At 40.1% G+C, this 18251-nt stretch overlaps 1 protein-coding gene across 10 annotated transcripts in view; it reads right to left on the bottom strand.

Annotated features, from left to right (window-relative positions):
- Positions 1–18251, bottom strand: part of PHACTR4 (phosphatase and actin regulator 4) — a 114882-nt gene that overhangs the window by 2816 nt on the left and 93815 nt on the right. For all 10 annotated transcript variants that reach the window (XM_036849536.1, XM_036849499.1, XM_036849520.1 and 7 more), the window contains 7 exons: positions 14475–15078; positions 12901–13088; positions 11657–11810; positions 5775–5830; positions 4493–4554; positions 3043–3180; positions 2345–2421 (listed from right to left, as the gene is read on the bottom strand). In XM_036849536.1, coding sequence (XP_036705431.1) covers positions 2345–2421; positions 3043–3180; positions 4493–4554; positions 5775–5830; positions 11657–11810; positions 12901–13088; positions 14475–15078 — 1279 coding nt within the window. The remainder of the gene's footprint in view (positions 1–2344; positions 2422–3042; positions 3181–4492; positions 4555–5774; positions 5831–11656; positions 11811–12900; positions 13089–14474; positions 15079–18251) is intronic.

The following is an 18251-nucleotide window of genomic DNA, read 5'->3' as shown; positions in this document are numbered from 1 at the left end:
TCCACGCTTTAAATACAAAACACTTTTCTCCTTAAGAACTACTATCTTTTTTCATAAATTTGAATCTTTATACCTTGCTTTTCTCCCTGGACTCTAGGCTGAATATCCAACTGTCTTCTAGGCAGCTCCCCCTCCATGTGTCACAGGATCATCAGACTCAACATGTATAATTGACTTTCTAGTTTGTTCACTGACTGCCTTCCTCTTTTAGAATAAAAGCTCCTTGAGGACAGGGACTTTATCTTGTTCTCTGCTATATCCCAAGCACCTAGAACTGTATCTATCAGGTAGTGGGTGCTGAATATTCACTGAATAAATGTCCTAAACTGTTCGCCTGAACTCCTTATTAACTAAACAGTCTTCAAAAATCACATTGGAAATCTAAGGAGTCATTTTGATTACTTCCTTTAGTTCATCCCTGGAATCAACAGATTGCCAAATCTTGTTGATTCTATGCTTGAAATGTCTTTCAAACCTATCTCCCCTGGTTTGAGCTAGCAGCATGCTTACTCTATTTTAGTTGCTTCCTAATTGGTCTCCCTGCTGCTGGTCTCGTCATTCTTCCAAATCACCTTCCACAGTTCCACCAGGGCTTTTTCCCAAATACACGGAACTCCAATGGTTCCAGTATCCTAGAATGAGTCAAAGCTCTTCAGAACACGACTGTAACGCACCTTGCTAGTCTCTCCTTCACCATGCTGCCCCCATCCATCCTCTGCTCCAGCTACATGTTCTATTACTCAGAACACGCATTTTCCTGCCTCCCAAAGTCTTGCTATAGCTGGTAGTTCTGCTTACAATGTTCCTTCCTTCCTTCCTGTCCAAATAAATTATTTTACATAATTTAAGATGCAGCCTAAATGTCACCTTCTCTATGACTTTCTTGTATTGTTGCTCAATATGGTACTTTACTACTAATACTACTAATAATAAAAATAGCTAACACTGGACTTCCCTGGTGGCGCAGTGGTTAAGAATCTGCCTGCCAATGCAGGGGACACGGGTTCGAGCCCTGGTCCCAGAAGATCCCACATGCCGCAGAGCACTAAGCTCATGCGCCACAACTACTGAGCCTACGCTCTAGAGCCTGAGAGCCACAACTACTGAGCCTGCGTGCCACAACTACTGAGCCCACGTGCCACAACTACTGAAGCTCGTGCGCCTAGAGCCCGTGCTCTGCAACAAGAGAAGCCACTGCAATAAGAAGCCCGTGCACCACGACGAAGAGTAGCCCCCACTCAATGCAACTAGAGAAAGCCCGCGTGCAGCAACGAAGACCCAACGCAGCCATAAACAAACAAACAAACAAACAAATAAATAAATTTATTTAAAAAAAAAAAGCTAACACTGACATAGCCAGGAAATGGTGGAGTTGGGATATGAAACCTGATAGATTCAGGCCTCAGAATGACTGAGGCATTTATCATATTGATTGTACACAGTGGTACATAGGTCTCTTCCTGGATTAGACTATAATCTCCCTGCTGGCAAGTATGGTTTGTTATTTGAGTTCATATTACAGCACCCTGAATGGTGTTACTGTTGTTCAAAGAATCTGCCTTCTCTAATCCTGTCAGAGTTCAGTACAGAAAAATTCTGTAGTTAAAATAACCATTTGTCTGTACTGTGATCGAAAAAATGTTTAACAGTATTTTATTTTCCAATTTTGCTTCTTCCTTTTTTTTTACAGCAAACTGTAATTGTCATTATAACTTCTTTCATTTAGCCTCCTTTTATAAATGTTCTGAGAGTCACCTAGATGCTTTCACTGATTCCATTTGTGGCTCGCTGAGTCTTTAGGTGTGGGCTGGGTCCTTAATCACAACAGTAATTCCAAATCAAAATGCTTCTTGGCTTGTTTCATGATGTTTATACACTAAATTGGTAAGACCAACTGTGCTAGAAAGGACTGAAACCAGAGAGGGCAGGCTGTTGTCTAGCTCAGCAACAGTTCCTCATCCATAACCTGGGACAGTGAAGTGCAGAGAAGAGAGCACCCAGTGGCTTTTAGTCATTCATTCCTTTCCGCACATCCTGGTTGTGCAAGTCAAGCACATTACTTAACTTTTTTGAGTCTACTTCCTCATCAAGAAAATGGGGATATGAACACACCTGGTATGTTTGATGCAAGGATTAAATAAGATAATATACATAAAATGCCATACTCAGTAAGGCATGAACTATGCCTCTTAGTTCTCATCCGTTTCTCTTAACATAGTCTTCTTGCAATTAACACTGAGTGTTGTTCTTTTAACTATGTCATTAGAGTTCTTCCTAGCTGAACAACTCTGCTACATTTGCTTTTCGGTGGAGCTCTACTTAGCTCACAGTATTTGGGTCTTACCGTGTAAAATGTTTGCTCTCCTCATGAACTTCCATCTCTGAGCTTTTAAATTCATTTAATTCTTTTCTTATGGCGGCCTGCAGAGTAGAAACAAAAACGCTTCAGCATCTTCTGTCTGCTAGAGTACAGCAGTGTATCTGCCATCTAGTCTCTACTGTGCTTAACTAACTCTGTGAGTGACTGTGACCCCCGGCAGGCAACCCAGAGGGAGGGAGGAAGCCAGGTCAACACATTGAGTGAAGCTCTGAGCCTGATGCATATCGCCTTTCCTGACACCCTTATCTCATAATAAACCTGAACTCTCCAGTTAAATCGAAACACTTGAAGACCTCCAAAGAAATATTGTACTTTTTATAGTTTCCACAGCACGTAAAAATGCTTTTCCTGTTATAAAAGTGAAATATGGGTAATTACTAAAATATACCATCCAAACTCCCTCCAACCAAACATAACCACTGTTTAAAAATGTGTTGTATTTCCAGATTTTTGTACTCTGTGATGTAGCAGGGATTTTCTTCTGTTTCAGTTTTGGTGGTGGTGGTGAAGTCATTAGTATAAAGTTTTGGTTGGTGCATCTTGGTATTTTGTACCTTAGATATTTAACATTATACAAGAAGTAGAAATTTTGTTTATGGTTCCCCCTTCTAGTTAATGTCTTGTACCCTTCAAATAAAGAAAGAGAGACAAACGACAGACACCTTGTCAGCAGGGGTCAGTTTGGTCCAAGGTTTGTCAGCTCGCCGGTCATAATCGTGAGCATCTGTTACCTCCACGTATTCATTAAACCTCAGAATCTTCCTGGCAAGTAGTTCAGCCACAGTTGGCCTTTGACTGAGCTGAAAGAAATGGAGGCTCTCAGTTCACTATGCCAGGAGTTAGGCATCAATCATGCATTCAAACTGCCTCTAATCCAGAGCTTCAACCTTTCAATGCACATCGGAATCGGCTGGGGACCTTTAAACATGACTGATCCTTGGGTCCATCTTCAGAGATTCCGGGTATCAGGAGACTGTTTGTTTCTTTAAGCTCCACAGTGCATAGCCAAGACAGAGAACCATTGCTATAAACCAGTATAACCAGTGCTTCTCAAACTTCAACATGCATACAAACCATTTGGGGATGTGGTTAAAGTGTAGATTCTGACTAAGCAGATCTGGGGTGGGGCCTGAGATTCTGCATCTCTTACAAACTCCCAGGTGATGCCAATGCTTCTGCTCCGTGGACCACATTTTGGGTAGCAAAAGGGTCAGGGCTACAAATTCATATCTAATACATTAGAAAGTGAATACATTTAATATGAAAGCAATATCTATTAATGGGTAATATTAAGGGTGAATTTCCTTTCACCATGAATAATGCCCAAGATATCAGATTCTGTAACAAATCATGATTTAAGGTTGAACAATCAGGTAACTTGCTCAATCTGAAGGCATTAAGTCCAGTGATGGCCTCTAGCCACCCCCAATCTATCAAGGATAATTCCTCTGGTCCTGGGGAAGGGGAGAAGTGGGAAAAATCAGGAGGAAAATGCCTAGATTCCTTGCTCTCTTGGGGATTCTTATACCTTTTAAGAAATGTCTAGAGAACTCAGACCAACTCCAAGAATCTACAGGAGGTAATTACCAACTATTATGGAGGGAGGGAAAGGAAAAAGGGCTTAATCCCAGAGTTTAAGGGCTAACACAAGTCTGGTATAGAAAAGATTCTACCCTAACTGATTTGGGACCAATGAGAAAATCCTATTTGGTTTTTCATACTTTTCAGGTGTTACTAAGGGTAAAGTTCAGTTCTTTCTCTGATTAGAAAACCACCAGTTTGCCTTGCAAAATTGCATTCTACACACTCCTCCTGTTACCGTTTCCACACATCAACAGCTTTTATAGTCTACACCAAAATCCCAGGTCTACCAAATAAAAGGTCAAAACTTGTGCAAACATTTATTGAGCACCTTCTTGTGCCAGGCTTTCTTTAAACAGTAAAAATGGGGAAAAAAAAGTTCTTATAATGATGTGTTGTTTTCTGTATTTTCATCATGTGTTCTATTTTCATAGCAATCTATGGCAATTCAAGTCAAATTTATTTCTTTCCAGTCAAATAGGTCATTCAAATACAAGACACACAGTAAGTGGACAGACTGAGACAGTGTACCTTTCTAGTGAGCCGACGTTTAATCTCTCGTTTTTCTGCCTGACGATCAGCTTCATTTTTAGCTACAGTTTACAGTCACAAACAAAGAATATTACTTCAAAATGGCAATCTGCATATCAAACGTTTCAGTAATTACACACAGATATTTCTTTTTTTTTTTTTGGCTGCACCCCATGACATGTGGGATCTTAGTTCCCCGACCAGGGATTGAACCCGGGCCCCCTGCAGTGGAAGCCTGGAGTCTTAACCACTGGACTGCCAGGGAAGTCCCATACACAGGTATTTCTTACAGGCTCCAAGTCAGAATAAAATACTTACTTTGGGACTGGCTAATCAAGACAATTTTCTTGTCAACTGGTGTAGTCAAATACTTAAGAGCATGGGTCAGCCAACTATGGTATCAAATCTGGCCAGCTGCCTGTACTTTTCCTGCCCATGAGCTAAGAATGGCCTTTACATTTTTAAATGGTTACATTTTGAATGGTCTGATAAGTACCTACATAATAGCTTCCTTTTGCTTTTTGGCCTGCAAAGTTGAAAATATTTACTATGTGCCCTGTAAGAAAAACTTCGCAGATCTTTGCTCAAGAGTAACCACTAACAATGGAGAATGGAGCTCACACTAGGTTTCACATGATATGTCTATAAAGGCTCCCACACTTGTAACCCTATGAAGCCTAATCCTCTTCAGTGTGGAGGTATTTAAGGACAAATTTCACCCTATAGTCGGGAAAAATAAATCTGTACTGGATTAGAATGCTATTTCAGTTAGTCATTTACATAAACAGAAAGCAAATTAAATACATGGTCCTATTTTCTGACTTCGGAGGTATGAAAGCCTTAAGAGATGAAAAAGGCAGAACAACTGCTGCATTTGGGACTTGCTCTGGGGTCCCAGCTCTCAGATTCCACTAGGAATAGGAAGGTCCACTCCAAATACACAACCACTACCTTACCTCTCTTAAGACAGAGAAAAGTTGGGCAGCACACGCTGTCAAAACCTCTCAAATGCCCAAGGTAGGTGCAGGATACTATGAGAAAATTAAAGTACAATTTTCTGGAGTATCCCAGTACACTAAACAATATCATAATGATATCTTGTAAAGGAAGCTTGGGGGGAACTATGTTCCTTCAGGGGTAAAAAGTATGACTACTCCTTCCTTGGCTAGAATACTCTCTCCTTGGCCCTTGTTGAAAAATGCTTCTCTTTTCTGTCATGTATATTAAAGTCAGAAACACACAAAGAAAATCTATAAGACTTCATTTCCAGAGCTGGACTCACGTTGTAGTATGTTTCGTTGCTCTAGTTCTTCTGGTGTTGGTCTTTGACTCAGTCGTCTAAAAAGGAGATAAATAAGAATATTGTCTATGTTAAATCTCCCGGTCCTGTTTATAAAGATCTGATTATGAAACACTTTTGAAACACCTTATGAAAAGTGTTTATGAAACACTTTTCACACTGAAAGTGTTAATACAGATATTACAACATAAAAAGGAACTGTACAGGCAAACAGGAGGCCAGGATTCTAGTTCTAGCTTTGATGCCAGCAAGCCCTATCACCACAAAAAAGCTCAGTTAGACCTTGAGTTACTCATGTGTAAAATGAAGATTTGGACTGTTCTGGTGGCAAGCAAACAGATTTGCTCCTTCAGCATATGGGTTAACACAGATCCTCAAAGATATTAATAAAAATTCTCATTTAGGAAACCAGAATGAGGACTGAGACTGTATATATATATATATATATGTGTGTGTGTGTGTGTGTGTTTGTGTGTGTGTATACACATATATATGCATAATGCTTCCCATATGACTCTGATGTTCCTCTTTTTATTTTTATTTTATTTATTTTGTTTTATTTTTTTTTGGCTGTGCGGCATGTGGGATCTTACTTCACCAACCAGGGACTGAACCTGCGCCCCCTGCATTGGAAATGTGGAGTCTTAACCACTGGACCGCCAAGGAAGTCTTCTTCTGATTTTGATTTTGATTTTGATTTATTTATTTAATAATTTATTTATTTATCTTTGGCTGCGTTGGGTCTTCGTTGCTGCACGTGGGCTTTTTCTAGTTGCGGCGAGTGGGGGCTACTCTTTGTTGTGGTGCACAGGCTTCTCATTGCGGTGGCTTCTCTTGTTGCAGAGTGTGGGCTCTAGGGTGCGCAGGCTTCAGCAGTTGTGGCACATGGGCTCAGCAGTTGTGGCACATGGGCTTAGTCGCTCCGTGGCATGTGGGATCTTCCCAGACCAGGGCTTGAACCCGTGTCTCCTGCGTTGGGAGGTGGATTCTTAACCACTGTGCCACCAGGGAAGCCTCTCTTTTGATTTTTAAACCAGTGTTTTAGGAACCACTGGAATTTAAGGTTGTCTCTTTTGGAGTTATATTCTGTAAAACCTATGATTTTAATTTCAGTCCTCTCTGAAATATTTGATGAAGTTTCTCATCTCATTCCCAGTTCTGAGATGTTATTCACTAATGACAACTTGTCATTTCTAGAATCAGAAAGTTCTTCATTTCTTACTTTTAACGTATAGCTCTGACAGTATTTGAACTATGTGCTAGTAACTCTTCAGTTGCATAGAAAACTCCCAGCCCCATTTTATATACAATTTACAACTTTATGTATTTCAAAGCTTTTCTTTTTTCAATGTTCATTAAAAAAAACACCAGCACAGCTTTACGAAGGTATAAGTGACATACAATAAATTGCATGATTTGATATTTTGACATATGTATGTCCCTATAAAATCATCACTGGGACTTCCCTGGTGGCGCAGAGGTTAGGAATCTGCCTGTCAATGTAGGGGACACGGGTTTGAGCCCTGGTCTGGGAAGATCCCACATACCGCGGAGCAACTAAGCCCGTGTACCACAACTACTGAGCCTGCACTCTAGAGCCCGTGAGCCACAACTACGGAGCCCGTGTGCCACAACTACTGAAGCCCGCGTGCCTAGAGCTCGTGCTCTGCAACAAAGAGAAGCCACGGCAATGAGAAGCCTGCACACCACAATGAAGAGTAGCCCCTGCTCGCCACAACTAAAGAAAGCCCGCGCGCAGCAATGATGACCCAACACAGCCAAAAATAAAATAAATAAATATATTAAAAAATAAAAAGAGTTCATTAAATGATTTAGTTCCTCAGGGTAAAAATCTTAAAAAAAATAAAAAAATCATCGCCACAATCATGGTAAGGAACATGTCTATCACCCTTGGACTGATTTCCTAGGGCTGCTGTAACAAATTACTACAAAGTGGATGGCTTATAACAGACATTTATTCTCTCACAGTTCTGGAGTCCAGAGGTCCACAATCAAGGTGTTAGAAAGGTTGGTTCCTTCTGAAGGTTCAGAGGGAGAATTTGTTCCATGCCCCTCTCCTAGATTCTGGTGGTTGCCAGCAGTCCTTGGCGTTCTTTGGCTTGTAGATGCATAATTCCAGTATCTGCCTTATTCACACAGCGTTCTCTGTGTGTGTGCCTGTGTCTCTCTGTCCCAATTTCCCTCCTCTTATGAGGACACCAGTCATTGGATTAGAGCCTACCTAATCCAGTGTGATTTCATCTTAAGTTGATTATATCTACACAGACCCTCTGTCCAAATAAGGTCACATTCAAAGGTACCAGAGATTAGGATTTATTTTGGAACATACAACTCTACCCACTACAACCTCCCTGACAAAATTTCAATTCCTTTGTAATCTCTACCTCCCTGCCTCCACGAAAACACTCATCTGCTTTATTTACTCTCAACCTCCCTGCCCCCAGGCAACCAATGATCTGTTTTATGTAACTATAAATTAATTTTCATTTTCTAAAATTTTATATAAAATCATACAGTATGTACTCTTTTTTTGGTCTAGCTTCTTTCACTCAGGATAATTACTGAGATCCACCCAAGTAGTGGCATTATAAATAGCTCATTCCTGTTTACTGCTCTGTAGTATTCCATCACAGGACTATGCTCGTGTTCATCCATTTATGTTTTGATGGACATTTAGGTTGTTTCTATTTCACGTGGACTATCAGAAATAATGGAATGGCTGGATCATATGTTGATTTTTTTAAAGAAACTTACAAATTGTTTTCCAAAGTAGTCTATTTTACACTCCCAGTCTATTTTACCACCACTGTGTGAGAATCCAGCTGGGCCTCATCCTCAGCAACTCTTAATATTATCAGTCTTTTATTATTTAATTTTATTTTATTTTAAAAAATAAATTTATTTATTTATTTATTTTTGGCTGAGTTGGGTCTTCGTTGCTGTGCGCAGGCTTTCTCTAGTTGCGGCGAGCGGGGGCTACTCTTCATTGTGGTATGCGGGTTTCTTATTGCAGTGGCTTCTCTTGCTGTGGAGCACCAGCTCTAGGGCGTGGGCTTCGGTAGCTGTGGCATGCGGCTCTAGAGCACAGGCTCAGTAGTTGTGGCACACGGGCTTAGTTAGTGTGCCGCATGTGGGATCTTCCACATGCCGGGCCCCCTGCATTGGGAGGGCAGAGTCTTACCCACTGGATCAAAAAGGAAGTCCTTGCTTCTCCCACCTTTTAAAAAGTGGGTTGTTTCTTACTGAGTTTGGAGAGTTCTTCATATATTCTAGATATAAGACCTTTATCAGATACATGGTTTGCAAATATTTTTCTCCCAGTCTGTGGCTTATTTTTACATTTTTTTTTAAATTAATTAATTAATTTATTTATTATTTATTTTTGGCTGTGTTGGGTCTTCGTTTCTGTGCGAGGGCTTTCTCCAGTTGTGGCGAGTGGGGGCCACTCTTCATCACGGTGCGCGGGCCTCTCACTGTTGCGGCCTCTCCCCTTGCGGAGCACAGGCTCCAGATGCGCAGGCTCAGTAGTTGTGGCACACGGGCTTAGTTGCTCCGCGGCATGTGGGATCTTCCCAGACCAGGGCTCGAACCCGTGTCCCCCGCACTGGCAGGCGGACTCTTAACCACTGCGCCACCAGGGAAGCCCTACATTTTTTTTTTAAACTGTCTTTCACAGAACAAAAAATTTTAATTTTGATGAAGTGTAATTTACCAATGTTTTTCTCTTAAGAATCATGCTCTGAGATCATATCTAAGAAATCTTTCTTTAACCCATATTCTAGAAATTTTAGTTTTAGCTCTCATATTTAAGTCTGTGATCCATTTTGAGTTAATTTTTTATATGATACACTGCATGAATTGAAGTTATTTTTGTGCCAGGACCATTTGTTGAAAAGACCATCCCTTCTCAATGAAATTGTCTTTGTACCTTTGTCATAAATGAGTTGCACATATATGGGTGGGTCTATTTCTGGGCTCTCTCTTCTGTTCCATTGATTTCTTTGTCTATCCTACCTTTACGTCAATACCATACTGTTTAGGTTACTTTAGCTTTATAATATGTCTTAAAATAAGACAGTGTTAGTCCTCCAATCCTGTTCTTTTTGACAGTTGCTTTATATTTCCGTAACAATTTTAGAATCAGTTTGTCAGTTAAAGCCTGCTGGGGGTACTTTGATTGGAACTGCATTAAATCTACTGATGTCTTGATAATACTGAGACTTCTGATCCATGAATATGTTATTTGTCTCCATATATTTAGGTCTTCTTTACTTTTTTCAGCATTATTTTATACTTTTCAGCGCATAGGTCTTACACAATCTTTTGTCAGGTTTATCCACAGGTATTTAAAGATTTCTGATGGTATTGTAAATTGCTATTGTAAATGTTAATCTCTTGTATTTCTACATTTTAATTTTAGACTATTCATTGCTAGTGTCCAACAAGCTCTTCTAAGACGATTATGACCTGGGAAAAAACACTCAAAGATGAGCAACTAGCATTGCAATAAAGCAAAAAGGAATCTATTATAAAAGATCCCCATTCTTGGATGAAATATACAGTGTGGGAATATAGTCAATAATAATGTAATATCTTTGTATGGTGACAGATGGTAACTAGACTTATTGTGGTGATCATTTTGCAATGTATAGAAATATCAAACCACTATGTTGTGTACCAGGAACTAATATAGTATTGTAGGTCTATTATACTCCAAAAACCAAACAAACAAACTCATAGAAAAAGAGATCAGATTTGTGGTTACCAGAGGCAGGGGGTGGACAGGGGGAACTGGATGAAGGTGGTCAAAAGGTACAAACTTCCAGTTATAAAATAGATACATACTAGGGATGTAATGTACAACATGATTAATATAATTAACACGTATGTTGTATATCAAAGTTGTTAAAAGAGTAAAGCCTAAGAGTTCTCATCACAAGGAAAATATTTTTTTTTCTGTTTCTTTTATTTTGTATCTATAGGAGACGATGGATGTTCATTAAGCTTACTGTGGTCATCAGTTCATGGTGTATGCAAGTCAAATCATTATGCTCTATACCTTAAACTCATACAGTGCTGTATGTCAAATATATCTCAATAAAAGTAAAAGAAAAAAAAAATCCCCATTCTTAACTAATTCCTAATCTTGATGGACTCTTGCTGACACTCAGAGGGCCACAGTTCTGCATTAAAACTGCCATCAGCAAAGCCAGGTGTCTGAGGTAGGAGAGGAGAATATATTTTAATTAACAGGCATCCTTATTTAATTGTTTTTAAGGAATATGCCAGGAGTTCCACTTTCCGAGAGGAACATCTGAGGTGGGCAAACACTTGTCTGTATACCTGGACTCTACGTGTAGTACATATGCAGGAAGCTGGCCTGCATTCAGTCTCTCTATGCTTTTGGTTCCAGCTGACTTGAAAAATATAGTAACACATTGAAAGGAGGCAGTTACATGGAACATGTGAAATAGATACAATGGAAATTATGTGTGTGATTTTTAACTGGGCTGGCACCTCATGGTTGAGCAAGCCAGAAGAGGCTTGCTGTCCTGGGAGCCACCTAAATCCTTAGAAACTTAAAAAAAAACCCATACTTATGTTTATCTTATGGTGTAAAGCTGTGAGATCTATCTCATGGTTTAAAGCTCTGAGAGCCATCTAGTTCCTTAATTTCCAAACTCTTAGAAGATACCCATCTGTGTACAATATGTATTTTTAAAAATTATGCTATTTCTAAAATTAAAAAAAAAAGATACCTGCATGCTCCACCACAAAGTACGTCTCTAAGACATATACTGGCATAATCAAATCAAATCAATCTATTCTAAGAAAAGGCCTACCGGATCAGCGTGTTCGCAATCTGGTGCCGTATTTCATTCCACTCCTCTTTGCTTTTTCGAGGCCAAGAATTCATGTTCATTTCGGGTTCACTGGGTCTGTGGTTCAACTTCATTGCCAGTGTGTCTTTCCTCTTCACTTTGTTGGCCAGAGCACCTTTGTACAAGGGAAAGAAAAACATGTAGAAGCTTAAAGCTCAACCTCACCTGGAGCTAGGTAAGAGTCTGAACAAACAATATCATCATCCCAGCTTTCTAGCTGGCCTCTGATGATCCACCTAACAGTGAGGTGGGGGTAAAACTGAGGACATCTAAAACTCTTTTTAGCAGATGGCCTCAGACGGGCTAAAAATATCTTTTCACTTCTACCAGTTCTCTGTCTACATTTTTCTTCTTAGTAAGCGTTGCTAGAGGAGAGATGATCTAAGCAGGGGACAGCCTCTGAATTACAACACAGAGGCATTTGCACTAACACACCTCATAAGGCTCCTACTCTTAAAGCTGTTTTCCACTTTTAGGAATCAGGATTCTATTATTCGCAGATGTGTGTACATGAACATGTTTTTTTTCTTTGCCCCATGAACACAGGAAGCTCACTAGGCTGAAGGAGAGCATCACTTTTGTCTTTTCCACAAAGCCCAAATACCAACTTTCCTTTACTCCACATTCTTTAATACCATCAAGGTAAATAATTTTTTTAAAAAACTAATTAATTAATTAATTTATTTTTGGCTGTGCTGGGTCTTCGTTTCTGTGCGAGGGCTTTCCCTAGTTGCGGCGAGTGGGGGCCACTCTTTATCGCAGTGCGTGGCCTCTCACTATCGTGGCCTCTATTGTTGCGGAGCTCAGGCTCCAGACGCACAGGCTCAGTAGTTGTGGCTCACGGGCCCAGTTGCTCCGTGGCATGTGGGATCTTCCCAGACCAGGGCTCGAACCCGTGTCCCCTGCATTGGCAGGCAGATTCTCAACCACTGCGCCACCAGGGAAGCCCAAGGTAAATAATTTTTAAATCAAAACCAAACACATACAAAACTGATTGACTCAACCTACTGGGCTCCCTCTCACTGGCTTGTTATAACAACGGGAACAGCAGGGACAAGAGTCTTTCACAGAGCCTTCCAAGAGCAGTCAGCCAGACGACTCGATGGGCGAGGGTGCCTGCTTCCATGCATCTTACACTTGCTAAGACCAGCACACAGCTTTATCTGTAAGAGAATTTTCTCCTTCCCTTTCCCTCCTTTTCTTACTATGATGGCTTTCATCTTCATCCTCTTCATCTCGGTATTGAATAGGACCTTCTGAATCAGAGTCACTCTCTTTCCCTTCTTCTTCCTCCTGCAGACACTGCGGTAGTTTAGGAACGACTGAGGTAGATGCTACATCTGCATCGAATGCAAATATGTGGATCTGCTCCTCCTCTTCTTCATCGTCTGGACTAACAAATTAACATAATTACATTTTACATTTTCCTTTCAGAGGCATAAAGAATAACTGATTTGCAAGGCAAACTACTGAATAACCATGAAAAAGTCCATGAATGAAATAATGTATAGTTATTTCCCTTAATTTTTACATTCTTGCTAAGAAACTTTTTAGCAGCTATTAATCTAAAGGGCTCCGGGTTCAAATCCCAGATCTACAACTTATCTACTAGCTTGTAAGTTATTTAATTTTTCTGTAAATGTGAATGATACCTACCTTGTTGGCTTGTTGTGAGAATTAAATAGACAAATTCTAGAATGCACTAGTGTCTTGCACATAGGGCCCTGATGATCAATATATAAGATGCAAGTTTGCTTTGGTCTGATTGAATGAGAAGATTACACAGCATCTAACACAGTACTTGGCTCATGGAAGATACTCAATAAAAATATTTAACCCATTTCCTAAACCAAGGAAGCAAAGAGAAGTAAGGATGAAAACTAACTTCTTTGCTTTACACTCTGGAGGCATAAAACTATGACTTAGTCTACTTCAAATTCCTAAACTGTCTCTTTCCAGGATGCGAAATAAATAATACCAGGAAGTACAAAAGATTATGGCAAAAAAACCAAAAAGTAGGATACTGCAACAGCTCTATAACAATTCTTTTAGTTATTAAGACAAATTTCCAACTTGCCAAGAAGTGTTAATCTTCAGTCACAATTCGTCTGAATTTTAAAAAGACAGACAAAATAGGTATAAGTACCAATGCTACTGTGAACAGATTGAGTGTTTGGGGACAGATGAGGGAGAGAAAAGATGAGCAGTTTCAGTCTGTGGGGCTGGAATACTGAGCTATCTTTCAGAGCTCCCTTCTTTTTCTCTAGGCTTCTCTCTGTCCTTCCCTACTACCAGGTTCTGTGCCAGGCACTGGAGCTTTCAGATTTGTCTAATTTCATTCTCGCAAGCCTATGAGGTAGGTATTGTTTCTGTTTACAGGTTAGACAACTAAAGAGCAGGAAGATTAAGTAACATACACTACTGCACGCTAGTAAATAAGAGGCAGAGCTGGGATTTGAACCCACAGCTATCTTACTCCAAGGTCAATGTTCTTAAGCACCATGTTACACTGCTTCCCGTATATCATATAAAAATACATAGTGATTTTAATTTTCAAGTACAGAAGTTTATAATTTTTGTATCATCATGGAAATTTCTGCCATGGAAACAATGTTATAGAAATCAGGAGAGTAAAAGTTCAAATTCAAGAACATGTCCTATTTGTTGAGTATTCTTCTTAATTTAAATTTATTCACATTTTCTCTCTATAAGTAAGTTTTTCCAAGAAGGGCTAGCTAGAGTAAAGAGGGAACAAGAAGCAAGCTTTAAAGGCACTCACACTTTCAGCATTTCAATAGTGATGGGAAGTGACCTGGTCCGACCCAGGGTACTGCTGTCCTCAGAAAAGTTGTCACTGTTCTCGAAGAGCAATGAATGAGCTCTATGAGAGCCTTCCAAGGGAGGAGTGACGGGGAGTGGGCTGGTCAGGGCCTGCTGGATTCGGATATGCAGTGGGACTGGGGGAAGCCTAGAGGGTACATGGGGCTCCCCAAAGCTGTGGTCCAACATCCTCTTGGGTACTTCCCTTTTCTGACTTTCCTGCTGGGGAACCTCCTGGGGTAGGTCTAAGGAAGGTGGAAACTCAATTTCTGGCACAACTTGAAAAGTCTTAGTAGGGAGTGGAGGGGACCGAGGGGGTTCTGGAGGTATATGAGTAGGCAGTGGGGGGGATGGGGCGGTAGGGGGGATCATCGGCAGGGGTTCGGAGCCCACAGAGCATGTGCTCTTCTCTTTCTGATCACTTGGTGCTTTTGTGGTGGTGGCAGTGGCAGCAGCAGACTCTGAGGTGGGTACCAAGGTTGATGGAATGCCTCTCTTAGGCGGTAAAGGTGGGGACAGCTTTGATAACAACGTACCACTGTTTATTGCTTGGGATAGTTCAGCTGGAAAAGAGAAAGCAACACCTCAATTTAAGATGTCTTTACAGTGCTTTGAGGGGCCAGCCCAGGGCCTAGAATTAGAGTTGAGCTCAGTCTTAATCTTTCGGGCAAATTATACCATTTCATGGCTTTGCCATTCCCTAGCTATCTCATCCGGAAACAAAATTAATATTTAAATATCTAGAAGGCCTAATAAATGTACAGAGGCGTAGGAAGACCACTACCTTAATACTCTGATGAGAAACTTCTCACTTCTTTACTATGATAATAGACATGACAACTTTTTATGACTTGATCTTGGTGTAGATAAAGTTAATATGAAAAAAACCAAAAAAAATGTGGCTAATAAGTTCTTTTGTCTAACAGTACTCCATTAAAAAATTTAAACATGTAGATTGAAACAAAAAAAAAACACTATCAGGCATTGTTACCATATACTGATAAATAATGATATCTAGCTATCTCAGCACTTTATTATTAAACTATCAATGATATCTTGGATTTTTATAGCAAACGCAGAGGCCTTTGAAGAAAGCAAGGTGCTTTTCTGTCCTTGACTTCATATTCTTCTTATACAAGAGATCATCTTTACCATTTTACAGAAGCAAAAACTGAGGCCACAGAAGTTACGTGACTTGCCCAAGATCATACTACAAACTGGTAAGGACTCAGCTAGTTCCCAGGACTCATTATGAGGCTCCATCGTCTGGATCCCACTGACTTTGTTTTTTATTAATGTCCACACCCCTTCTTGTCCTTTATGTCCAATCTGCCATCTCCACTCTTCACTACGCTATGGGCTCCTTGACAACAGGGCACCCGTTGTCTCTATCAGCATATTCACAGGGTGGGGCACAGTGCCTGGCACATAGTGGGTCCTCAATACATGTTTACTAGATGAGAGGACCCTACCCTGTATCATGACAGTATATATCCCTATGTGATCCCCCAAAGCCCACAACGTCTCAGGTGTTGATTCCACAAAGTCCCTTTGGAGAGCTCCAAATGGCTTTTAAGAAGTGGATCAACGCATCACAAAAGGTCAACCTTGCAAAATAATTAAATAGTAGTTCTCTCGGTTACCAACCTCCAACCCTCTACCCAAACCCCTCACTTGTTTTCAAGGGTTTTATATGTCTTACCTAGAGAGCAACACTTCAAGATTCCCTAAATTAAAAATTTAACTGCACTAAATCCCATTCCATTGGCAGCATTCAAAGTAAAAGTCTAGCTAATCTGATAATGCTTTAATGTCACTCTTTATAAGTAAAATTTTAAAAGGTCCTTCTAGAAAAATACTGCATACACATATAAAAAAGGATTCGAAAAATGTGAATTTCAGGATCAATAAAAGATATTTTTTGGTAGACTGGATTTTTGCTGTCTGTCTAAAAGTAGTGGTTAGCTATTCCGTCTACAACAAAACCCACCCCTGACGAGACCAAATTTGAGTATTTTAACATTTGAATTGATAAAGTAAACTACCTTTGGTAATTTAAGGAAAACATATACCTGAAAAGTAAAGGAAATGACCTCTGGTACACATACCCTCTGGTACAAATACCCAATGGCATTTGGCTGTAGTTCCGTGGGAAAGATGCCAAAATGTTCGTTGGAGGGGTTACAAATTCCCTTCATCTGTTCAGTTATTTATGGTGGTCCTTCCTTAGTCCCAACACTACTAATTAGTCCTAATACTATTATGCCCGTTAGTAGACATAGCAATGTCTAAACATTGGTTTCCAAATGTTTGGGTTTCGTGGACCAATACTATTAAAAAGATTCTCAACCAATCTCAGGTTGTCAATTTTTATTATTTTCAACTAAGGCTTCTTTTTTTTTCTGGCCAAGCCGCGTGGCTTGTGGGATCTTAGTTCCCAGCCAGGGATTGAACCCAGGTTCCCAGCAGTGGAAACATGGCACCCTAACCACTGGACTGCCAGTGAATTCCCTCAACTAAGGCTTGATATTCAGTAAACCACTTATGAACATAACCCCTGCATGGAAGAAATGGTCTTTTAACACCAAAGAATTAGGAAGGTCCATAATTTCAGAATAAAGGATAGTCCCTTTTTTTTTTTTTTTTTTTTTTTGGGCTGTGTTGTACAGCTTGTGGGATCTCAGTTCCTCGACCAGGGATTAAACCCAGGCCACGGCAGTGAAAGCTCGGAATCCTAACTATTAGGCCAGCAGGGAACTCCCTAAAGGATAGTTCTTTAAATCAAGTCTACTTAACCTTAATAAAAACTCTGTGAACTATCCTATTTTTCTTTTTCTGCCGAGGACCACTTGTGGACTGATGTTGGTCCCTCAGTCACAGGGCCTATTGCTTTGGGCTATTCATCTGAGGCCAAGAGTGGCCTCTGCAGTTTAGCCCAGGATACAGTACACATATTATCATTTTTTAATGTTGTCTTACCCTGAAAAGGGTGGAGTACTACTGGTTTAGAGCAGTGGTTCCCGATGTGTGGCCCCATACACGGAGAATCAGCATCATCTGGGAACTCATCAGAAATGCAAATTCTCAGGCACTACCCCAGACTTCCTGAATTAGAAACTCTAAGGGCAGAGCCCAGCACTCTGTGTTTTAACAAGCCCTCCAGGTGACCATGATGAGAACCCCTGTCTAGACAACAGTTTGAGAACACAAGTATACAGGACAGAGGTCTGTACTCCAGAGTTGAAAAGGCTGTGTTTGGTTTCTATCTTTCACTAACTGCAACCTGAGTCAATCACAACTTCTTCACATTCTTATTGCCCTAACTATATAATAGATAAAATAGATAAAACTTCACAAGGAGGTTTTGAAAGTAAGTATATGAAAGCTCCTCAGTCCTCAGAGATAAGTCAACACAGCACTATCCATCCAAGGTAGTGATAATAATAATAATAACCTTCATCCTGTTTTTATCAAGCTCCTCCAACCTGCTATAGTCACAATGAATTCTAAGCCTGTTTTTCAAGGTTCTAGTCACTCCATACAATTTGGTTAATTAGCCATCTGATGAGCACACTTTTTGTTTCTCCAATCATTAACAAAAACTTTAAGCAGTACTAAGCCTAGTATCATTTTTCTTGAAAAACTACCTTTTTTCCTCTCTTCCCTTTCTTAAAAATTCCTCTAAATTTATATAAGGAAAACTGACCTAAATATAATATAATATATTCAGGTAAAT

The sequence above is a fragment of the Balaenoptera musculus genome, chromosome 1 (genome assembly GCF_009873245.2).
Source record: "Balaenoptera musculus isolate JJ_BM4_2016_0621 chromosome 1, mBalMus1.pri.v3, whole genome shotgun sequence".
NCBI classification, from domain to species: Eukaryota; Metazoa; Chordata; class Mammalia; order Artiodactyla; family Balaenopteridae; genus Balaenoptera; species Balaenoptera musculus.
This window is presented reverse-complemented; position numbering and strand designations above follow the sequence as displayed.